The 25,127-nt window shown below is 39.2% G+C and overlaps 2 protein-coding genes, 1 long non-coding RNA gene and 1 pseudogene across 3 annotated transcripts; 2 read left to right on the top strand and 2 right to left on the bottom strand.

Annotated features, from left to right (window-relative positions):
• Positions 1–651: 651 nt before the first annotated feature.
• LOC149115283 (uncharacterized) lies at positions 652–2,174 on the bottom strand (annotated as a pseudogene).
• Positions 2,175–2,366: 192 nt separating this feature from the next.
• Positions 2,367–3,329, top strand: LOC149115282 (uncharacterized). Its single transcript, XM_089285659.1, has one exon. The coding sequence runs from the start codon at positions 2,391–2,393 to the stop codon at positions 3,327–3,329; it is 939 nt and encodes a 312-aa protein (XP_089141785.1). The 5' UTR covers positions 2,367–2,390.
• A 1,029-nt stretch (positions 3,330–4,358) lies between these two features.
• Positions 4,359–7,023, bottom strand: LOC149115281 (uncharacterized). The gene is made up of 2 exons (XR_016206021.1): positions 6,466–7,023; positions 4,359–6,241 (listed from the first exon to the last, which is right to left on the bottom strand). It is a non-coding gene; the product is annotated as an uncharacterized LOC149115281 (long non-coding RNA).
• Positions 7,024–12,765: 5,742 nt separating this feature from the next.
• Positions 12,766–24,885, top strand: LOC110054992 (uncharacterized). The gene is made up of 7 exons (XM_020761375.2): positions 12,766–13,352; positions 18,016–18,291; positions 19,583–19,897; positions 20,292–20,612; positions 21,488–21,547; positions 21,885–22,010; positions 22,642–24,885. The coding sequence occupies exons 1-7, from the start codon at positions 13,226–13,228 to the stop codon at positions 23,088–23,090; spliced, it is 1,674 nt and encodes a 557-aa protein (XP_020617034.2). The 5' UTR covers positions 12,766–13,225; the 3' UTR covers positions 23,091–24,885.
• The last annotated feature ends 242 nt before the right edge of the window (positions 24,886–25,127 follow it).

Genomic DNA, 25,127 nt, shown 5'->3' with positions numbered 1-25,127 from the left:
TCAAATCAGCCAATCAGATTGCTTCATTGCTGGAACAATATTCTTTAAGTATTGGACCCGGCCGTGTCTAGGATGATCCCGCACGATTACTGTTAAAGATTTTTGTTGGTGTTAATGGCGTTTCTGAAAGAACTTGCTTTGATCACACGAGACACTCCTTTTATTTTGTTTCCAACTCTCTTTCCCTTCTGTTTTGTTTAACATCAGGCGCGAGTATGCGACTAGTCGGCTTCCGGTCAGAATTGCGCGTTTGAAGTTTGCAATGTCTCCCCAGTTTGTGATCGTGGCATTTTTCTGAACATTTTCAGTTGCGTAATAAATCCCCTCTTAACCAAGCTTGCAATTCTTGTTGACTAATTACTTGTAAGTAATTTATGGACGTCCGGCCCATTACCCCCCGGGCATTCTGCATAAAAGTCAAAGTAAATTTATGGCCACACATTGTTTAAAGAGTTGCGGTTTGTTTGACAGTATCACATCTGACAACGTCTTCAGATGTTGATTCTTGTCAGTGTGCTCGTATACGACATATCCAGTCAAAAAGAGCCCTTACCCATTTTTCACCGAGATCCGATCGGTTTTGTAATAAATTTCAAGCATTTTCAGTTTCTGGTTATTTTTGGGAAAAAACTTAACAATACAACAATCTACATTTTTTTTGTTCCTGTTTATTTTGTGAACTCCGATAAACTCCTCATCCGAGCTATCTCACTACATTCAATACACTTTTTCAGCTAGAACTGCGACATCATATCTCAAGGACGCAAATCTGACCTCGCTTTCTCGAAGGTGTAGGCTCCGACGAGTTATCAGGTCACGAATTTCGTCGTCTTGCTTGCTAGATCGATTGTTCAACGATCGTAGGTTGTCAAGCCTGTTCTTACATTTGTCACACTCTTGTATCAACCCTAAACTTTCTAAAACTTAAAACGTCTTTCAGTTCCCTGTTAAATATATTTCTAAAAGTTGAAAAACTAATTACAGGTCCACTATTTTTGTTTTTTAAGCTGGTTGTCGTTAAATTAGGGTGTTCACGGACGAATTCAGACCACATTTGGCGCATCGAAATAAATAGTTAGAATCAAAATATTTCTTGCACCCACTTCTTGCTCTCCGATAGTGTGATTCTGTAATCTCGTACGATAATATGAAGTCCATGACAGCATCTCTCGCTTCGGGTAGAAGTTTCCGAGGAGTCTTCTGTCCCCTTTTGTCTGGTTCTATGAACAACCCGTCTTGGTCGATCTTTTTAAGCAAAACTTCAATTTTGCTCTTAGAAATGCCGTATACTTTCCGGAACGCAGTCTTGCAAACTTTTCCGAGCGATGGTACATGATACGAAATTTTCCGTACGCCACTGAATGTCAGTTTCAATTCCATGAGCTTTGACAAAAGGTAGTTCTGTTCATTATAACATTTCTGGTATAGCAAGTTTCTTTGCTGTCGTGCAATGCTTCTAATATTGTATAAGCCTTCTTTTAAGAGACAACCACTGTCGCAGCATGTGAATTCCAACTGGTACAAGTCTTTAAAACCTCCATTTTTACGTCTTGTCCACGCTTTTTTCTTTGGCAGGTAGACCCTTTTTAACTTGTTAGAGTTCAATTTTCTTCTCCCTCCTTCCACTGAACTTGCAACGGGATGACCTTCCTTAAAATGTTGCCATGGTTTTGCCGCATCAAATTTGTACAAAGTAGGTGGAAATCAATATCATCTGTGCCTCTGCGCTCTGCATTTACTTGATGAGTAGGACGCAACATGTTAAAAATCAATCTATAGGCACTCTAAGGTCTGTCTAAACACACAAGTCAGGTATATGATTGAGCTAATCTCTATACCCGACCGAACGGACTTTACGTCGACAAAAGCTACTGAAGTTACGTTTACGCCTGAAATTATTACGCGCGCACTGTCGCGCGCGCGCTCTTACAGTTATGCGTTTTGTATAGCGTAGCTAGGGCTTTCCACAAGTTGCTCAAGATTTCCCAAAAAGTTTCCCGCAATTTCTATAAATGTTTCTCAAAGTTGCTCCAAAGAAATCAAAAAGAAAATTTTGTTGCTCTCTTCCTTTATTTGGTCTGATGCAAAAGTACATGAAAGTAAGATTTCAAAGCATTTTTCTGCAATTTTGCGGCGTAACCAGCGTTGCTAAATAGCTTTGCCCTTTGTCCTCTAAGGACACAAGTCGGGTATATGGTTGAGCTAATCCCTATATCCGACCGAGCGGACTTACCGTCGACAAAAGCTACTAAAGTTTATGCTCGAAGTTATTACGCGCGCAACGTCGCGTGCGGGCTCTTTCAGTTATGCGTTTTGCGTAGCAAGCGAATTGTCGTGTGCAAGGCCAACTGAACAAGTCAACAAGATAAATAATAAATCCTACCTGAAATATGTTACCGAGGGTGTTAACTCTCCAAATGGATTACCATAAGTGCTTACGGACACCAAAAGTTTCTTCTCAGGATGGCTTTTACGCGAGGAAGCTACGGGCTAACCTTTTCGGGATCTATTGTGCCAACGAGGACATCATTCATTGTTTCTTCTATGATGAATCTATTGGAGGAAGCGGTCCAAACGAGGTAATATCTCTGCTGAACTATCTTCTGAAAAGCCTTCAGGAAAAATACGGTAAATTCCATCACCTTATACTGTGGGCAGATAACTCGCCGGCTCAGTTTAAAGAATCCTACTTATTTTTTTACCTATACCATATTGTTAGAAAGGGAGAGTTTCTAAGAGTGGACCTTAAATTCCTACTGGAGGGACACTCATTTTCAATTTGTGACAGGCGGTTTAGCTGTATTCAGCAATTCTTTAACAACAAAGAAAAAATTGAAACTCCACAGGAGTGGGAAACGACACTACGAAACAGCCGCTTAAATAACGTTAAAAGTTACTGGGTGAATTTGGATTGGATTATGAACTATAAAAGCTTTCTAAGAATGAAGTACGTTGCTAGAAGGGAGGACATTGAACGCGAGAAATTCGAAGTAAGGAAGATCGCGTTTATCAATTTTGGTTCTGGAGAAATAACCGATCAGGAGGAGAACTTACAATTAAGCTGGCACCCGGAAACCCCATTTATAAGGTTTACAATGGATACGAAAGAAAAGCCGAGAATTGTCTCGTTTCTGAAGAAAAAGCAAGGCGTGGAATTGAATGCGGCTGAACATTTGGTTCCAGTGAGACTAGAAAAGAAACCCATTCGCGATGATGTTAAGCAAGACTGTATAAAGCTAGCTCAGAAATATTTATCTGAAACTGCAAAACGTTTCTACGCCTCATTACCAGCAAGCTCTGATCAAGACATTGATGACGATGATGACTGAAACATTTATCCCAGAAGAATGAAGTTAGTGTTAGTATAGGTAATCGTATGAATGCGAGTGCATTCATACGATTTACACTACTCCTTATATTTGAAAATTCTCTCAAAATTGTACAAGCCTTTAGGCGAGTGCGATTTGAAAGAATTTTCCAATATCAGGAGTAGTGTGAGTCCTTAATTGCTCAAACTCTCATACAATTACTTATTTATTATATGACTGAGAAAATTGCGAACGCCCGCGCGTTGATTTGTACTGCAGTGCAAATTAAGAATTAACGACAAATTAGCCTGCTCTTAGCCAATCACAATGAAGTAATTTTCTTGGTCATATAATGTCCGTAGGGTGCTAACTTAGAAATTCAGATCCAAAGAAAAGTAGTATCATTCCAAATTGTGAGTTTTAAATTCAACTTTTAACACACTACCAGCAAAACCAAACACAATTGGATTGCATATCACAAATGTGAAGTCCTCTGGCTTCAGTTAAAGTGACAAAAGCTTTCACGGTAATGGCGGGTAAAAAATTGCGTTTTTGGTTATTGGTTATTAAAGATGATTTCCAATTGAATTCCATTTTTTTTAGAAGGATTTATTATTTATCTATAATGTTGACACCTTCAGTACTGTTTCTTCCTTTCGCTGGGTTAAATTTGAGCGGTTTTCGCGATTCGCTACGATTCTGAGTACCCGTTTGCTAATACGGATTGCCATTTGTTGAAATTTTCAAAAATATCTAGTTAGCTATAAACACTGACGACTTTTTTTTATAACAAATGGATAATTTTTCAGACTCGCGAAATTCACCTACTCGATTCCACTTTCGAGTAAATAGGACCTGGCGAAATAAGTAACAATGATAGGTATTTAGCCTCTGTGTCAATCTCGTTCCCAGAGTCCTCTGTGTCAAAAGTTTTGAGACAAGAGAAACATAACTCTTGCTCACGAATAACTCATGTTGGGTTAGTGGTTTTAGCTGGCCCACTGCAGGCCATGATCAGTCAGAAAAAAATCAGTCAAGCCAAATGCAAGGTTTACTATCACGTGTATTCTAATAAAAAAATATCTACTAATTAGTTTAACTCTTTTCCTGACAACGCTCTGTTCACCATTATCTACATGAAACAGTATATATAACAGTATACAACTATATAACAGTAACTTCGTTTTTGCTATTAGTAGGTGGCTAAGTATTTGAATAATTCGTAAGAAATTGAAAGGGATGCAGTTCAGGATGAGAGGCATTACATCAGAATCCGGAAAATGCGTATGTACACTTGCTAATTAGTGAGATGCAATGAAACGTTTCCATATAAACGTGTATAACGTTACACTTTGTTTGAAGGGGGTGGGGACAATTTTTACTCACGAAAATTAACGCATGAACCAGGCCTATAAATTACGGTCTAGAGAAGGGTCACAAATTAGTCCAATACTCTGGTTCAAGTCATACCCTAAGATTCTTTAGTAGAATTCTACTACTATACTAATGAAAATGCTGTAATCTGATTGGCTGAGCCACTGCACACTATCATGCATTAGTGTGCAGTAGCTTGGTGTGGTCGACAACATTGCAACGTTTCCTCGATTCTACGAAGTTTTCAAAGAGCATTCAGAAACAAATGGATAAACAAAATTCCTGAGAAGACTAAAAGGAGGGCATTTACGTGCGGTTTCTTGAATTAAAAAAGGTCGAAATGTTTGAAAGAAACTGATAAGCGCGCGTACACAACTGCAAATGTCAAACTGACAATTAATTCAGTCCGCACGAATTCCCTAAAGCATGAAGTTTAACACTAAGACCAGAAATAATTAGAACCGTTACTTGAAAGAAATTTCAGTTAGAAATCTACTAAAATAATTAGATTACTCGCCCTCGATTTCTATTTAACAATTAGATTACGAGCTCGAGATTTCAAAAAATCTCTTATCGAAATCCTCCTCGCAGACACTTCGAAAGAAGTGGCCGTCAATTTGTTAACAAGGGCACACTACTACGCCACTCATTATCTATCGATCACAACGTAGCTAGTGAGAAGCGTAGCCAATCAGAGAACGGCATTCGTGATAGAACGCTAGTAGATTTGACTAAGAGGCGATATTTGATTCGGCCTACGGCCTCGTCAACTATCAACTCGTAGAAATCTCGAGCTCATAATGTAATTGTTAATTAGAGTTCAAGCACATTAAGGTCTGGATCATAGCAAATAGTTGATTCATGAAAATGTCAGTGGAACAAAATTTAGCAGTTCTGCCTATTTAGCGTCGTCAACATTTTCAAGTGTACCCAACATTTGAGGATTTGGTGGTGTTTGACAAAGAAGCAGGTCAACCATTTCGGTCCTGCAACGTTTGGAATAAGCGTATCCCTCGTTTTGAGATGGTCGAAGGTCACTAATTTCCCCCAAAGACCTACACCACTCTTTAATACGAAATCAAGTACACTCCATTCTAAACGTAACAAAGGTAGATAATTAAAAAAAAAAAAACCTGTGTTATTGACCAACAAGAGTGGAAGTCTATGCCAATTCGATTTCACCGACATGTAAGAAAGGACTCCAATTTAGTTTTTAGCAGAAGAAAATATACATGTCAGCTTAGTAAAACAATTCAGGATAACCATAACCCGCGTGACTACTCAGGTTCTGCTGTTTCCCTTTAAATTCTTGATCCAGGCCTTAAAGGGCTTGAGAGGGAATAGTTTGACTGTCTGCATAACATTCCCAATCCGTATCGTTGTAGTTCCATAGGAACTCTACGGTTTCGGGAATATCATGCAAGGCAACCAAAAACACTCTCGGTCTTCCTGAATTTTTTAACGCTACGAAGGGTCTCAAATTTGCGTGGTTTCGAGAGTGGTTGATCAGTGCCCCCCAAGTCGGCCCGGTTTCCTCGTTGCCTTGGTAGGGATCGATCCTAAAAACAAAATATAAAACAAATAATGCGCATTATTAAATCCTGTATACTTGTATTTCAGCCGTGGCTATAGGTTTAATTAGTCTGGACTCATATAGACAAATTGATCAAACTCGTTTCATTTTTCAAGTTACCATTAATTATACTAAGGGTCGCGATGGTTGTTGAGATAGCTCTGTTAATGAAACGCCTTTTGAAGATCTTACGTCAAACAAGATACTTACGCAATTTGGCGGCCTCCACTTTCAATGACCATCAGGGTGCAAATTTTGCCCTCCCTGGCGTATTTCTCCTCGCGCGTGGCCGCTTCTACCAAGGAAACATGCTCCCCTTGATATTCTACTACTATTTCACCCCTCTCGATGTCGCGGTTTGCAAACGCACAGCGACCTGCCGCTCTGGGGTCACTGGGAACATCATGGATCGGTAAAATGAAAGAATGGATAAATATTCAGGAAGATGACAAAACATGTTAGTAAAAACATTAAAAAAAACCTTGTTTGACTCGGGAAACTTCGTATACAGCCTTAGCTTCGTTTAGAAATCTTCGGAATAGCTTTTATGACTTTCGATATTCTTTGGATGTTTCTCGGTAACCTTAGGAAATATTCTAAATTTTCGGTTGAGTTCAGGCAAACTTGGCCAATCTTTGTTGAAAAAAAATCGGATGGCCTCCCGTGATATTCGGAAGCCTTCCAGTGGTTGTTATTCATCTTCGGAATACTTCGGATTATGTTGGAAAAGTGATCTCATATCATTCGCAAGTAAATTATATATGGTATTGCCTCCTTGGTTTGTATGGTACATGTAATAAATAGCTATCGCTGTTAAAAAAAAAAAAAACCTTGAAAAATATTTTGCTTTGGTTGGTAAAATAAAACTCACCTCTATCGGGGGTAATGGTGGAGGATTTGCGTCTATGTAATTTTGAACCCGTTGTTGGGTGTCACGCCCACCAAATTCATATCCTGGGCGACTTCGACGAGCGCGGCGGAGTTTAAGTCCTCGGTATCTGCGAACGTGGTTGCTCATGTCTGTCCTCACTTGCCATCCCTTAAGTTGACTATGAGTCGAAATGGCGTTTTTCAGTTGCTGTAAAAAAAAACGCGTTAAATGTGCAAATAGTGTCCCCAATTAGTTTCTTTCTATAGCTAAATACTCTGATCTTTGACGTGATTCATTCATTCATTCGTTCAAAAAAATATCTATTTCATTCTCTTCACTCTTGTTTGAAACATAGAATCACAGACCTATAAACGAAGCAAATTTTAAAGCAATGATCGCTGCAAAATACTTGCTCTGTTAAAAGTGTTTCTCTTCATTAAAAACTTTGTTTGGCCGCTAACACTGTCGTTGTCCGTCCACACTCTAACCGCGCTTTCGTAGGCTTCGAAAATCTCGGCCGTGGACAAAAAGTTACCCGGGCTTTGCTCCACACAAGAAGACAAAAATTTAACTAGAAGTGGACATTTAGCCCCTCTCTTGTGCTTAAGCATTACCCTGCGGACGTTTACGAAGGACATCTCTGCTCCTTGATGGCAAGATAGGCTACATACAAGTGCCAATGAATATTTTCCCACAGAAACTTCACATGGGCCTTAAATTTATTCAAAAGCACGGGAATTTGTGGTTAACACGCGGTTCGTGTTCCATTTGGTCGGGGTGTAGTAACTCCAAGAGAAACTCTTTTTTGCTGCTATGCAGTCTCTCTGGGAACGCATTCATTTTTGATACAGACCAGTTTTTTGTTTTTTGGGTCCGTTTCCGAGTGTCGTGTGTCTTTGTTCAATCAGCTGATTCAACTCCTGCTCGCTTAAATTTGAGGCCCGGCAAAAAACTTAAGCTCGAAATTTGGTAGCTCACAGGAACAATATTCCTTGTCTCCGGAAGAATTATTAGATTTTTCCATATTTTAAGAGAAGAAAAATAGGAATTATGTTTTACGAAGTGTCAACATCGATGAAAACAATTTGCCGAGAAGTACCCACTAGGGCAAATGGATCGAGCATATTAGCCAATCTTAACACTTGAAGACTGGCGCGAGTCGCACTGCGGTCTAAAATATGGCGGTTGTTGAGTGCATAGAGCTTTCTAAGGCGAGTAACTTTACGTTAGTCAGGGTGGGCCGGAGATAAATTTGTTCGGATTTTTTAGTTTATCGTTCCATCTCCCAGAAAACACTAAACAGGAACCTCTTGAGAGGCTCGATAGTAAGAACAAAACAGGTTTTTCGCAGAGTAGCCGAACGTACAAGTAAGCAGTAAGCAAAAGATGGAGAGAGGTCAGAAGTCTACACAAACGTTTATAGTGGTAAGTATTCATCCATAAGTCTCTCATGAAATATTCATATCCAGAAGGGCGCCCATTATGCTATTTATTTGCCGTCTTTAACTTTTGAGAAGTTCTGAAGCGAGATTGTTTTTATTCAATCTTGTGGTCTGGGTGATTCCCTGCTGTATCGATTTACGTAATTTTGATAAGTAAATACTGTTATAGTGCAACTTACTCAGGGGAACGAAATTCCGTAATATGTTTTACTTAGTCGAGAGTTCAGTTTAACAAGGCAAATTAATAAAAGTTTCTCATCTCTGTTATTCCAGAAAAATTTACAGTGACGACGATCACTCTCGAACTCTAAACACTCGATATTTTTTTGAACATTTTTTTGATATATCAATTTGTACTGATATGTGCGGAGTGGTACCTGACCCCCGGGGGGAGGGGGAGATTTCAAGGCACTTTAGTTTGCTGTCATTAAGTTATGCTTGCAAAAAGCTTTTATCTGATATGATGACAGTTAAGCCTGAATTCATCCACAGGTGGCCCAGAGATTCTAGTGTCATTTCCTTTTTGCACTAGATGAAGTGTGGAGTGCGGAACTTGGTAAGCACTGCTTGCATGACTCTATTAGACACCAGCTGTTATTGGGCTGTTCGGATGTGGTTTTCAAAACATCAGGTATATATCGTCAATGTATCAGTGGCTAGAGCAGAAATTGCTTGTAATAAGCTCTTGATCGATTACCGAGATGCTGTTTCGCATGCTAAAATATGACCTTTTAATGAAAAAAGAGGAAAAACCAGACTGATGATAGGTTGCAGAGGCATGACTTTTACACTGAAAAGAATCGGTGAATTTTGACAAGATAGAGCAGAAACAGCTGGTAATAAGCTCTCGATCGATTACCGAGATGCTGTTTTGCAGGGCAAAATATGCCCTTTAAGTGAAGAAAGAGGCAAATCCAGAATGATGATAGGTTGCAGAGGCATGACTTTCACACTGAAAAGAGTTGGTGAATTTTCACAAGAGACATCTACCTGCAGTTTTGAAAAAGGGGTCTGTTAATTGTGCTGTGAAGTTATTTTTGTTGGTAAACTTTTCAAACCAGTTTGACTTGATTAATACTCTTTTGGATTTTCTTGTTTTCATTTTCAATTTGAGTTTGGTTTTTCTAGATGAAGGTAGGGGCTGTAGATCATAAACATGCCACACTGTCAAAATCAAACTGGTTTGTTATAAAGTTGAAGCCAAAGGTAAATTTTGTAAGCACAACAGGGTTGCTATAATGTACTGATCTTACCTCTCCAAGCCCACGGGCGGGTCAACCCTACATGGGCTCAGACAATGACTTAATCTGAGTGCAAAAGGACATGTTGTTTTACAGAAAATGCATGACCTGGAAACATAGAGCCATTACAATTGCACTTTTCCTTGAAGTTTTGAAAAACGCATACCTAATTTTACTCCGCGAGCTGTGCTGAAATCGATGCCGCAGGCATCGATTTCAGTTTAGCGTAGCACATTATTTTCCAGGGGGAGCTCCGTTACCGGAAAGTCTGGAGACATCTACAGGAGTGTGGCTAATTGTGGATACCTCTTTGGGGTCCCTGGCCCTTAATCCAGGGGGGTGGGGTCGGTTTGAACTTGTGTCCATAGTCTCAAGTCAGTCTGACGGCTGGGTATGTACTTAGCTGTCCGACGTGACACAATCCTTAAAGTGCACGGAATTTCCCAAAGCTGAGTGGGTTTGTTGCCTTGGCAGAAGGTTCCATTATTGTCGTGAGGGAGGAGGGGCTGATATGTGCGGAGTGGTACCTGACCCCCGGGGGGAGGGAGAGATTTCAAGGCACTTTAGTTTGCTGTCATTAAGTTATGCTTGCAAAAAGCTTTTATCTGATATGATGACAGTTAAGTCTGAATTCATCCACAGGTGGCCCAGAGATTCTAGTGTCATTTCCTTTTTGCACTAGATGAAGTGTGGAGTGCGGAACTTGGTAAGCACTGCTTACATGACTCTATTAGGCACCAGCTGTTATTGGGCTGTTCAGACCTGGTTTTCAAAACATCAGGTATAATCATCGTCAATGTATCAGTGGCTAGAGCAGAAATTGCTTGTAATAAGCTCTTGATCGATTACCGAGATGCTGTTTCGCATGCTAAAATATGACCTTTTAATGAAAAAAGAGGAAGAACCAGACTGATGATAGGTTGCAGAGGCATGACTTTTACACTGAAAAGAATCGGTGAATTTTGACAAGATAGAGCAGAAACAGCTGGTAATAAGCTCTCGATCGATTACCGAGATGCTGTTTTGCAGGGCAAAATATGCCCTTTAAGTGAAGAAAGAGGCAAACCCAGAATGATGATATGCTTGCAAAGAGCTTTTATCTGATATGATGACAGTTAAGCCTGAATTCATCCACAGGTGGCCCAGAGATTCTAGTGTCATTTCCTTTTTGGACTAGATGAATTGTGGAGTGCGGAACTTGGTAAGCACTGCTTGCATGACTCTATTAGGCACCAGCTGTCATTGGGCTGTTCGGACCTGGTTTTCAAGACATCAGGTATATGTATATCTTAATGAATATCTTAATTCCCAAATCTGGCTGTAAATTCGATCGTATCAGGGCGACACTTGAGATTCTGCCAAAAATTACGGAATTTTCGTCACGACGGTAAATAGTGCGGAAAATGCTCTGAAAATATACGAATATATACGAATCAAAACTATACGAATTGAATCGTTCGCTCGAAATTTTGAAAGAACATTTTGTATAATTTTTTTTCGAAATGACGATAACCTCGGGATGTTTACCCGAAGATTTGTAATTTTCTTACACCTTCCAATAAATCTTCGTTTACATCAGATCTCGACAGGTTTACTCAAATTTCTTTAGCTAAATAAGATAAATCTTAATTGTTAGCAAACGTCATGACAGGTTAAGGAACACATTTTGGCAGTTGTCTTCTGTATGTTGCGGTTGTCAATATCATCTTTACCTCCGAAATAGGTGGACATTTTTATGTGTAAGTCATTTCCATGTTTGGTTGTCGTGCCAATTCCGCCTTGTAATTCATGTGATATCCTGTTTTGCATAAGTAATAAACATTTGGCCCTCTCCCCGCCCTGATAGAGCCATTAAGAACTCGCCTCTCAAAATGCATGTAGGCACATATTGACCAGCAGTCAAAGATAAGGGTAAGTAAAGTATCCGTGTTCAGGAAAACACCAGTGCAACAGCAAGATATTTCGACAAAACTAAGAGATGAATACGAATTCACAGTTTACGGCTGGAATTGAGACCATGAAGAATCAACACCTGGAGAAAAACTCCAAGCTTCGTTTGGCGAAATACTTCCTGCTTTGTTCTTTGTCTCTTCTTATGATTCAAGGTATGATCATGCTGTTAAAATTTCATTGGCCATTGTGCATTCCTTAAAATTTAGTTCATCAACTATGGCGTCTTTTGTTGTTTATTTGGTGGCAGAAAATGAAAAATAACGAGAAATTAATCGACTTTTTTCATCGCCCGCGGTTAAGAAATCCTGTTTGCAAGCCTTCTTGGCTTCCCGGGACAAACGTCCTCGTTATTTCTTAAAAATACCAATATGTATACTTCATTGCATACGAGGAAAATCATTCCAGATATTTCAGAAAATTTAAAAACCTTAAAACAAATGTACATACATCACTACGTCTTTATTTTAGTATCACAAATTACAAAGGATTTTGTTGCTCTTAACAGCGAAACCTCTTACAAAATTTACGCTCTGTACACTTTTGCTTAAAAGAGAATTTTCAACATGCCTAGGTTTGCTATAAAATACTAAACAGTCTTTCAAATTGATCAATTTGACAAGCATATTTCAAAGGCAAATGGACTGCAGTAAATTTAAGACTTTGCTTATTTATCCTCGCTACCCGCCAACTTTGGCGCCACAAAATAAAATGGGTTGATAAGATTACAGTTAAGTTTTGGTTATGACGTCCTCCATTATTCAATCTTTTAACTGTTGTGAATGTTGGATTACTCCGACCTTCAAATTTTAGATTATCTGAGTTTTTTGTTATTCGGACTTGTCTCTGTTGTTTAGGTCACATTTGAATAATAATGAGTCACTGTCCAGGTGGTATTTGTCGGTGAAACGAGCAATAAAGCCATTCACCGAATGCAACTTAGACGAAAGTCATCGTTACTTACTCTAAACATAACCCATTGTTTACCGAGCAACATAAGGTTTTTGGAAAGTGAATATGTATCCTCGTTCTCATTTTGATTCCGATCCCGGCATATCTGGGACTCTCCACTCTTTTTACATTCAAAATACACCTGAACCAGTCGTTAGGAAATACAGCATTGTCTTCACTGTCTCCTTATGGATTTATTAAATATCAACAGTCGCTCAAAAAATCGACGTGTTTTATCGACGTCACCGTCGTAGCTACTTACCTTTTAGTCTACATGATGCCGCGGTATCCTTATATTATATGGTGGGCTCTATAATTCATATATGACATCCTGTTTTGCATAAATAACCAACATCTGACCTACTTCCCGCCTCGCTGCAAGCATTAAGGACTGTTTCCAAAATTTAAACAAATCGCGTGAAAGGGAAGGCACATATTGAGCAGCGATAAAAGGTAGAGGAGGGTAAACTCGTTGAAGAACACACTAGTGCAACAGCAAGAGACAAAGCTAAGTGATGACCACGAATTCACAGATCGCGGCTGGAATTGAGACCATGAAGAATCAACACCTAGAGAACAACTTCAAGCTTCGTTTGCTGAAATACTTCCTGTTTTGTTCTTTGTCTCTTCTTATGATTCAAGGTATGTGAAGTGAATCACGCTGTTAAAATTTCATGCGCCATTGTGCGTTTCTAAAATTGTAGTTCATCAACCATATCGTCTTTCGTTGTTTATTGGTAGGAGAAAATGAAAAGTAACGAGGAATTAATTTTCTTTTTGTCGCTTGCAGTTAAGAAGCTTTGTTTGCATTCTTTCTCGCCTTGACGAGACAAAATCCTAGTTATTTCTTCTACACTTCATTGCATTTGGGCAAAATTACTCGAGGTGGTCGGCGAAATTGTATGTAAAAGAAATGTATTGTCCATAACGATGTTTGTTCTTTAAACTATTGCAAGAGTATTCCGTTCTAATCCTTTCTTGATAAAACAATTTTAACAATAGGCATAGATTTTCTGTAAAATACTAAACAGTGGACAATTTCCATTCAACCAAAAATTCCGAAATTTTCTAAACTGGGACACGTGGTACGGAAATTTCCTGGGAAAGGTTCCGGAAAATTCTAGAAGTTCCACCATGAAAATCAAATGTAACAGAAATTTCCAGCAAAATTGCCTCCAGCATGTTGGTATACCTGAGAAGGTTGTCCTCTTTTTTTTATTCACCGCTAGTTCTTTTGACCGCGATCACAGCGAGTTGGACATCTCACGCTATTAGATGACGGCGACGCGTCTTCGAAAATGGATCAAGATTTTACTTTATAATATAGCCACCTGTCTGTCGATGGAATACTAGCTACCGCTAAATACGCCAAGAAAGTGTTTAATTCCGTTAAAAAGATATGCCCGTGGTGTTCACGTTCTTTTTTTTTTTTTCTTTATAAAACCTGAAATTGAAAATGAACTGTTGTTTTGCAAAGGATGGCTAAGAAATTTACGGAAATTTTTAACACGTGCAGAACCATTGTACCACTCATTAAACCCTTTGTTTTGCGATGTTTTCGCTGCCGTTGTGGTTTGTATAAGGTCCCCGCTTTTGTGGTCTTAAAGTCACAGTATTCTGGTTGCTTAGCGATTTAAGCCACAAAGGACCCGAACACTGTACAAAGCGGCAGACAAGATGATATTTGAAATGTAACCCGCACTTCGCTTCTATTCAAATCCCTTCTCAACGGCTCAAAAAGACACAGGAACACAGGTAAATAACAGTAAATTTATTTTAAATGATTATGCTATTGTTGATACAGTGTTCGGGTCCGCTGTGTTTAAAACTTGAAGTCATTGAATAATCTCAAGCAAACAAAAGTCTGGGAGAGTCAGGGTCAGTCAGCCATTTTCAATTTTAGAGGTAACAATTTTGAATGGAATGGGCTTATCGTTTTCCACTCCGGCTGTGCAGTCAACTGAACCAGAATTTTTGGTCCAATCGAAAGCGCCCGGCCTTTCCAAGTTATCTTTTTAATAAGTACATGAATTTTTAATGAATATTGAAAAATGGGTATAAAAATAAGATTATTATATATATATATATATATTTTTTTTTTTTTTTATGCCGAGAGCGACGCCTATTTATAAACCCAGCGCACAAAAGACTATAATGAAATGGTTATAATCGCGGTCGTGCATGCGGCCAGAAACCACTGAATCACTGAAACACTTGTTTGGATTAATTTGGCCACTCACGTGGCGTTTATTTCAAACCATTCAAATGCTAAGGTGTCAAATTAATCAATTAAACATCGCTATATTTGATTCAGTGAATAAAGTTGGGGCGAAAAACAGCCAGCCCAGTAAGAGGTAGCAAGAGCAGAGGAGGAGCTCAGGGGATGGTGGAGGGCCGACGAAAGAAAGTAAAGTACGCTTCTAAGGCTAAACAGCTATCGCGATCGGCGCTGGCAGAAAAAGGGGAGAGGGTTAGCAGAGCACACGAATTTAAAGCTTGCTATGCGTGTGGTGTCTAGCCCATTAACGGCTATCTACCTCTGCAGCTTGTACCGTAAGATAAGATAAGGCCCCGCCTCAGCATAAAACCCATTATCGCGCTAAGTCAATAATGGGCCATTTTCTTTTTTTTTCTACAAAATTAAATACCGTTTAATTTCGGTTATCACGTCCTCCTTACTGGAAGTTTTATTTTAAGCGAACTTTACGGCATTTTGGATTACCTGAACTTTTTGGTTTTTGAACAAATTTGTGTTGTTCAGTGCCATTTGAATATTAATGTTTATGATCTAAAACTCTCCGGCTAAGTTTTTTGAATCCTTCTAAGTGCGCTCGTTTAGTGTGCCGCCTTTTTGAATCTCGAGTATAACCTTTCATTTTCATCTAATGGGGTCTTTAATACAAGCCCAAACGTCTTAACGTAACATCTAAAAACAGTCACCGACAAACTTATCAGTTATGGTCCAGATGGTATTTGGCGCTCAAAAAGCAATGAGCCTATTTACAGAATGTAGCTTGGATGAAAGACTTACTCTAAACATTTTATGAAGTTAGTGATATTTAGCAACGCCACTATTGCAAGATGAATGCTATCACCCTTCTGATTTTGATTCTGATTCCGGTATAACTGGGCCGTTCCGACATAACCAGCGTCTAGGAAATTATGCCCTCAGGCCTCGTCCACAATGCGCCGAAAAAATTTGAAAACACAGCTTTATTTCTACGGGTTGGCCTACCGTCCACACTAATCCGTCACGAAAACGTAGCGTATCGAAAACCCTCTTGAAAATGGAGGGATTTGAAAACGGCGGCCTTGCGTTTTAGATTGGGCGGAAAATATTTTTTAAAAGGAGCGTTTCGAAAACGATGAGGTCAGGATAATCATGCGATTTCCTTGCCTAAGTTTTCCTCAAACACAAATCCAAAATAACAGGTAATGGTTGCGTTCACAAATTTCTTCGATGTAGTGTGGATGGAAAACTTTTGATGCGTCTCAAACTAAAAAAACCCTTTTTTAAATTTCTTCGGCGTAGGTGGACAAGGCCTTAGTGTCTTTGTGGACGCCGGTATCGAATATCAGCAGTTGGTAAGAAGGTTTTGGTTGTTAATTGTGCCTTTAAGCAAGGTGTCTCTTTAGCAAATAAATAAGAGACAATTCAATAACAGTTTCATCTGTCATAAATTGTTATTTCCCACAAAGAAAAAACTACAAGAGAAATGATCAAAATATGTATAGGTTTCAGGTGAGGAGCGTAACAGACAGCGTCTCTTTCATCATATTTAAGGACTAATTACAGATCGACCGGTTCTTGCCTTGTAGCAGCTGCTTTCAATTTTAAGTTGGCGGTCGTCTGGTGCGAAGTTCGGAATAGAAAAACAGTTCGAGAACTAGTTCTTACAAAACCGCGACGTTACTTTATTATTCTCGTTACGAGATCGATGTTCCGAGATTTGTCGGCTGTATCGTAAAGCTCTAGACCTCCAACCGAATATTAAACATTCAAAATGGCCGCCACGGAAAAAAGAAACGCGTCGCGGGTATAGTTATCTGTTGTTCGTTCCAAATTTAGTGTGGTGGCCTCCTGTAAGTATTCTGGCAAATTTCATCTACCATTCTCTCTAACTGACCATAAAAAAAATTAGCCAATGAGCGCGCGACAAGTTGCACAGTTGTTGTATCAACAAATTGTGCAATCGAAAGAAGGCCAACAACAACAACAACAATGCTTTATTTACTCTAGACACATAATTCACATTTGCAAAGAAATAGGCCAGAGAAGTGGTCGGTTTTTCTGACCTAATTTGCTGCCAGAAATGATAAATTACCCTGAATAATAATAAAACTTTGTTAATTTTTACTTTCAGTCCAAGTGAGTTTTTGAGAATAAACGAAAATCATTTCTTTTAAAATTATTTACGCGAAATTGCATCGCTGATTTGTAATTTCACAAATTACAAAATTAGTCATTTGTGTCACTAAGAGAATATCCTGCTTATGAAATGCGTTTAAAAAGTTCTTGTCGAGTGAAGAAAGAACTCATTATACAATAAAATTGAAATGGTCGTCACATAACACCTGTTGTTACTGTCACAAAAGAAGGAGTTAATAAATGCAAACGCGGTAAGATAACATTTGCTTGCGTTATGTTTTCATTCTGAGGTCTTACTGCACAGTAATCTGTGCATGAAAACAACAGAAACTGTTCAGACATCAAACGCCGTTGTTTCAACGAAATCCTAGAAAAGTTCAGTGATTTCCTTTATTACTGAGCTTTTTTAAAATAATATAATTTTGAAATTTTGAAAAAACAGCGGCTAAATCCAATGTAACACATCAGTCATTTTGGAATCGCGGGTGAAAAGCACTTACATGTTAGAACAAACTGCTAACCATAGAAAAGGAGATAAGTAAAACATGTAGTAGGGTGGATTTATAGTATATTTCGGGCTTTTTATTTACCAAATAGAAGGAGGTTTCCATCTTCCATTTAAGAAATACTCCAGGAAAATATTTTTATCTCTTTTAGGAAATAAGTAGTGGGAAAAGTGGAAAATCTCTCGACTGTTCCGAAGAAATTACTCCCTTCGCCCGATCGCTACGTTAACTATAGGCGCTAGCTCTCAGTATACTGCAGCATATAGTCACTAGATCGACAAGCTTGTCTCTGATGAATAATTATATGTTCAGCTCAAGATGAATGGTAGCCCCCTTCCAAGCAATCGTTTGCTACCATAGACACTGCTCTAGTATATCAATGACAAATTGATCTCAATTGATGTTGTTGGGTTGTTATTTTATTGAACAGATGCCTCATCTGCGACTGACGTGAAATGTGAAATAAAGTCATCCTCTTGCCCACCAGGGTGTCAGTACACAAATCCCATCGCAGTAGATCCAGATTCCAACATCACTCTCAACTGCTCGATGATCACACGAGGACTGAAACCAGGCATGACCTGGAGGCAAGCGAAGAAAAAAATCCAGAACAGTATTGGTTCACCAGACTTGGTATTGCTGCAGTCAAATTCAACAAAGGACAGCGACACTATGTCATGTGACTGTACCAATATAAGCTTCACACGTAGGTGTTTCTTCGCTTGTTTTATCTTTGCTTTCATTAAGTTCTGCAACAAAAGGGATTGCACTCTTAACATTTCTCGCCTGACGCATAGTGTAAATTTCGACTTCTGTAGCCAACCCATATTGTCTGTTGCCTTTGAAAATTAAGATCCAAATAGAAATGTTTTTATGACACACCACTCTTGGCAACAGTGACATACATTTGTCAGCTTATTATGGTTTGGCAGCTTATTTGAAACTTTGAGTGAGGGATGGCCAGGCCAAGATTTTGTCATACGGCAACTTCCGGTTTAATTGGATCCGGTGAAATGTGGTTATACAGCGGGCAATACGGTTAAATGGTACATTTTTACACTGTTGTCTCATTATCTCTTTGAGGTTTCATGAAATCAAAAAAAGTCTCAATAGGTTAAATGTTGGATATGTGAAGGAATTCTGCAAAAATTGTGTTTTTATCATTTTTAAGATTTGCATGAGCTAGATGAAGGGAGAAAAGAATGGTGGAGTTGAAATAAGGATTTCATATAAATTTATGTCAGATGTTTTTAGTTCATAACTAATAAATGGACATGACATGTCAGATTATTCCAATAGCATTGAATGGCATGTTATGTCACGATATTTTGAGTTAGTTTGGCCACATACAGAACTACCTTTAAATTGGAGGAAACTTGAAAATAATAGTTTGCCAAGATAGAAAAATATCAAAGAGATAATAATAAACCATGAAGTAACAAGGGTTGTTAAGGATGGAGAGGATTGGACTGTTACAAACGACAAACTTAAATAATTCGGAATAAACTTTTCAAGATTTGCAAACCATGACGTAGCTATTTAAGGCTGGTTTCCATCCGATCGCTACGATCGCTGCGAAAAAAATTGTAGCGATCGATCTCTTCGGCGACCGTAGCCATGGTGAACGGAGATAGACCTCAGTTCTACCTCAGCAATCATAGTGATCGCTGCGGCATAATACGGAAACCACGCTCTACAGATATTAGCGATCACTGCGATGAAAAATATACCAGAGATTCTGAGTGCAGTGCGCCGTTGCTTCGTCTAAGTCCTCCAGGGCAGTTTAATTTGCAGCGATATCGTGGTAGTCATAGGAACAGGTAGCCGTAAGGATCGCTCAACCGTTTGTTGGAGCGCAGCAATCGTAGCCATGGTAACGATCATATGGAAATTAGCCTCTATGGAATATATGACTCTTGATATATAATGAATCCTTTCATATTCAGATATTTCTTTTACGCATGCACTGACTTTTGTAAAAATATTCTCCACTCTAGATGCACCGAAAGTTTATTGGTGCTCCAAAACTCCAACTTTTTTGATCGAAGGAAAAAAACCAGACGATTTGGAATGCCATTTGTCGGGATGGCCTCTCGAAGTTTATTGGTACAAGGATGACAAAATAATCACGAATGGAACTGAAGGCATTTATCATTCAGTGGACAAGATGCGGGAAAATGGAGAGGAAACTCTTCGTAGCAGACTTAGTCTTCCTGTAGGACGTGAAGACCTGGAAGGAACCTATAAGTGCTGTGCGAAAAACAGGATTTCTGGCCGGAGGGACTCTAAAACCTTGCAGTATGAATATGTGTGTAAGCAGAAACCCATAACCACTTAGTGGTAACTAAGGGAGTTACTAGTAGTGGAGTGGAGTAGTGGAGCGGAGCGGCGCGGCGCGGCGTGGCGTGGAGTGGAGTGGCGTGGAGTGGCGTGGAGTGGAGTGGCGTGGAGTGGCGTGGAGTGGAGTGGAGTGGAACGGAGTGGGGTGGAGTGGAGTGGAGTGGAGTGGAGTGAAGTAGGGTGGAGTGGACTGGAATGGAGTGTGGTGGAGTGGAGTGGAATGGAGTGACGTGGAGTGGAGTGGAGTGGAGTGGAGCAGGGTAGAATAAAGTAGAATGTATGTTTGAGAGTGTAAACTTGGCGTTAATAGTTAATTTTGTCATAATAATTGTGTAATAATGATCAGGAACTTTTTACTTCACTCAGGTCCACAGCCAAAAAGCCTTACCATTGTCTCTGCTCCGGAGGTTCTTGCAAGGACTTTTTCTACTGTCAATCTGACATGCTTGTCTGATGTACACGACAAATGTCCAAAACAGTTGACTTGGCGCAATGAAACTGCCCTCTTGAAAAATGATACAAAGTACCAAATAGAACAGAAGAAAACGCGCAGCAAATGTAAACTACAATCCATCCTCTATATTTTTAACGTGACAGAAGATGAAGAGGGAAATTACAGCTGCAACTGGACATGCAACAGCCAAGTAGCTGGTATTCACTGGAAAGTGTTCGTTCAATCACAAACGGGTAAGAGCCTGGTTAAAAAAAAGAAATGATGCAACAGAATCGGTGTAGTTTTTCTTTCAAAACCATGCCTAACCCTAGCCCTAAACTCTAAACCCCGAACCCTAATCGTACTTCGCCTAATGAAAGCGCGCACGCTTAATGCTGACAGCATTGCTACTTACCATTTTTAGCGAAAAAAATCAGATGTGGCTCCAAGATCGCATAGATAAGACATTTCCTACAAAATCTAAGGGGAAAGTTGTGAAGTATCGGGCTACTTAAAGGATTCCTCCATTTCGAAACTCTCTTTGAGTGCTATTCTACAGTTTCAGTTAGTTATACTATTCAAATCATATGGCGTCCGGCGTTTTCTTAATTCAACACCAGCGCTTGAAAAGAAGGATGAACACCTTTCAGAAACCTTGTGTGTTTTAGGGAAATTTCCCGGTAAAGGATGAAAAATGACTTTGGAACTCACTTAGCGCGTACGTGGAAACTGCATGTGACTTCGTTATATATTAATTTCAATTCTATTTCAAAGTATTCGAAATTTTATTCGAATTCCAATAAAAAATTTCGATCCCGACCTAAAAATTTTGAGTAGCCTCTTTAGGTGCAGACGTTAACATTGAGCGAAAAAGGACAGCTGACTGTTGGGTGAGTCTTGCTCTTCACGTTTCTTCGTCGGAACCTCGGAATTTACGGAAAAACCAACTTTGTGCATGGATAAGTAGAACTATAAGTTGAACTGACCGTCTAATAGTGGAACTCAATACGCTGCAGCAGAACTTTATTACAGTGTGTAGAAAGTCCTCTAGGCTCTGGTCTGTTGCCACTGACAAGTAAAAATACTACAGTGGTCGTCAGTTTTTTTCTAATTTTGGTTCTCTTTCCAGCAACGCAAGTGACTGAAAGTGTGACCACTTCAACACGTCTGTCTTCTAATCTGGGTTCAGGTCAGAGTTAGACAGTGTCACCCCGCGTCTGTTTACATGAAGTAACCTTTGCAGTAATCTAACATTTTTGACAGATTCGTTCTCATTTTCCACTCTCACTTTTACATTGTTTAGAACTTTTTATTCCAAACCTTAATCTTAACTGAGACTAAATGTCCTTATGAGGTTTTCAGAAGTTGAGCCTCATATGACAAAAACAATGAATGACACTCTTTTGAACAAGGATCTTTGTATAATCTACCAGATGTACCGCCCCCAGCAGAGGGAGAGAAAGAATCTACTCATGCCATAAGAAATGTTTTTTCGTGTGTTTTCATGACTGGTTTTTAATCCACAGGACGTCGCAGAGAGTGGCTTCTACCAATCATCATCATATCAGCCGCAAGTGTCACCGTCTTGTTCATGGTTTTCGTGCCATTTTGTGTCAAGAAGAGATGGAAATCATCCTATAACATACCAAACTGTAAGTTCAGAGCTGTAGCTCAACCGGAATGGGAAAGCATTCCATACAATGGTCACGGAAATCATCCTATTACATACCAAACTGTAAGTTCAGAGCTGTAGCTCACCCGGAATGGGAAAGCATTCCATACAATGGTCACGGAAATCATCCTATTACATACCAAACTGTAAGTTCAGAGCTGTAGCTCACCCGGAATGGGAAAGCATTCCATACAATGGTCACGGAAATGCCGGTCGTACCTTACAGCGGAATACAGCGTGAGATTTAGTGGTGCAAATACCCCCGGTTCTTTTCAGGGCAGTAAACAGAAGTTCTTTGGACCTGTCACGCAACAGACGATTGCTTGAAAAGTCCAAAAAGCTTTTCCCTCAGAGACCACGATGGCATAAGCGTTTCTAAACGGCGCTTAGTAACTAAGATTCCAAGTGGAGGATGCCCAAGGTACAATAGCTCAACTCCTTTCAGAGTTTGCTTTCTCATTGGAGTGTAGACGCTAGGGGGGTGGCGGTTATTAAGCATTTTGTTAATTCGTTTACACGATGGCTTGACCAGTTTGGCGTTATAATTTAGCGCTCATTGAGTCTTCGCCGCTGACAAGCTGATCCTTTTTTGGCGCACCTTTCATTGATAGATCAGTACAGTAAAGAAGATTTGATAAACCGACTGTTTATCAGCTACAGCTCAAAGGACTTTGGTTGGGTCACTGACAATCTCATGTCAATTCTTGAGAAGCACTCGATTGACTACAGCATCCACAGCCGCGACTTTGAAATTGGAAGACCCATCGTCCAGAACATGGCCGACAGTGTGTACGGCAGCCGTCAAGTGTTGATTGTTTTGTCTGAGAATTACCTCGCCAGCAACTTTTGTCGAGAGGAGCTGCACATGGCTGTGCAGAGGGGATTGGATGAGGGTGATTCGTCACTGATTCTCGTAAAGATCAACAACATGAAGAAAAAGCAATTACCAGCCGCTTTGAGAAAGAAGAAACTGGTCGATTTTGACAAATACAAGACGACACTAGATTGGGAAGAGAGATTAATCAGTGAGATATTAAAGAGCAAAAATGCTAGCGTGTAGAAGATACGCGTGGTAATAATAATGATCTTAATCATAGTCATAATCGTAATCATAATAAATAGACTGAAACAATATTTGTGAAAATGATAGTTCTACTGCACCTCCAAGGTTTTAAAGACACACTGACGAGAAAATAACACAAATTCTATCAAGCCGCTACGTATTTCAAGCAGTGTCTCAACTAAAGATGATTCCATATAGGAATCTAATAGCTTTGGAGCTACTTAAAAGTTTTATTCTGTGCTGTAAATATTTCGGACAGTTAAAATTTCGGACGGTTTTATTTTCGGACTCTATTTCCATTCGAAATTGAAATCGTCCCAAATTCTTTGCACGTAAGGTGTATCGGGCGGTAACATTCTTCTTTCTGCCCCAGTGCGGACTCCTTGACAGCGTTTAGTTTGGATGTTGAGCTAACAGCTGGTATTGTTTGTGTATTTGCCCTTAAGTTTGGTCTGTTTCTGTTGTACCGTTATCATAATCTCTTCGTTAGAGTCTCTGTCTTCCTCGCAGTCTACAAGCAGTCTTATGGATTTCCAAATAATTCCGTAAGGTTTTCTTTAACAGGCTCTTCTTACTTACTTAGAAGCTGTTTGTCTCCAAAGTGAAATTCAAAATTTATGGTACACTGAACAGTTGCCATATGTGTGCCTTAGTCATTCATTGTTCATTGTCACTCGAAAACGTTCGACTTCATGCGCTCAATACTTTTCTGCAGCCGTACGGCCCTGCCAAAAACGCTTGTGGCCCCGAAAAATCGATTCAAGTTAATAACAGAAACAGTTTTCTGGCTGCAAATTTTCTTTTTCTTTTAAATGAGTTATGAAAATGAACATAGAGTGAGTAGTGTCATTGCTATTCAAGTGTAGTCATTGGTGTCCATTGTTATTCTAATCTGGTCATTGGCGTCATTGTTATTCTTACTAGTGTAATCATAATCATTATTACTGTTGTAGTGTAGCCACTAGCGTCAATCTATTCTAGTGTAGTCAATGGCATCATTTCTATTCTTTTATAGGTACTAGAATCATTACTATTCTAGCATTGTAGTCATTATCATTATTGCTATTCTACTGTAATCACTAGCGTCATTGCTATTCTAGTATGGTCATTAGCATTGTTGCAATTCTTAAACAGTCATTAACATCATTACCATTCTAGTATTGGCATCATTGCTATTTTTATGGGCGTTACCTATAGCATCATTGCCATTGTAGTATTATGGTGATTGTCATTATTGCTATTCAAGTATAGTCGCTAGGACCATTGCTATTCTACCATAGTCATTAGCATCGTCGCTGTTCTAGTATTAACATCATTGCAACTTTTTTAGCATCCTTGCTATTCTAGTATAGTCATTGGCATCCTTGCTATTCTAGCATAGTCATTAGCATTTTTTGCCATTTTAGTATAGTCATCGGCATGATTAGATTAGATTAGATTAAGAGCTCAACATTTCTATCGCGTGGCAGTTGACGAGGAAGCAGCCCGAGTCAACTATCACGCATAATAAATAATAAGTGATGGTGAATTAGTGGGTAATAGGAGTTTTTTAAACCAATCACAATCGAGGAAATTGTAATTTTTATGATTATAATAGTAATAATATTAATATTAAAAATTTGTATAGCGCGACTTTCCATAAAATGTTCTAGTGCGCTTTACATCATAAAAATAAAAACTAATCCTAAAAGACGTAAATTTTCACTGGTTACTAAAAATTGCAAAACGTGTTAAAGTAGATAACAATTCAATAAAAGATTAAATAAAAGAGCTAACCTGATCTCAATACAAAGCTGAGCTAGCATAGAAATCTACTAAAACGCAAAGAAGCGGCCGCCTGTTAGTTAACAACCAAACACTGCTAGTGAAAGGGATTTCCTTACTACTGACAAGTTTCTTTGGTGATGTGAAAATTTGGAAAAAAAATTGAAACTGGGACAAATGGTAAAATCATTTCCTGGGAAAAGCGAACCATTCAACCGAAAATTCCGGAAATTCCAGAATGAAAATCAAAAGGTATACCTCGCGACGTTG

This window comes from Orbicella faveolata, unplaced genomic scaffold (genome assembly GCF_042242905.1).
Source record: "Orbicella faveolata isolate gen_17 unplaced genomic scaffold, um_ofav_v1 contig_13, whole genome shotgun sequence".
Classification (NCBI taxonomy): domain Eukaryota; kingdom Metazoa; phylum Cnidaria; class Anthozoa; order Scleractinia; family Merulinidae; genus Orbicella; species Orbicella faveolata.
This window is presented reverse-complemented; position numbering and strand designations above follow the sequence as displayed.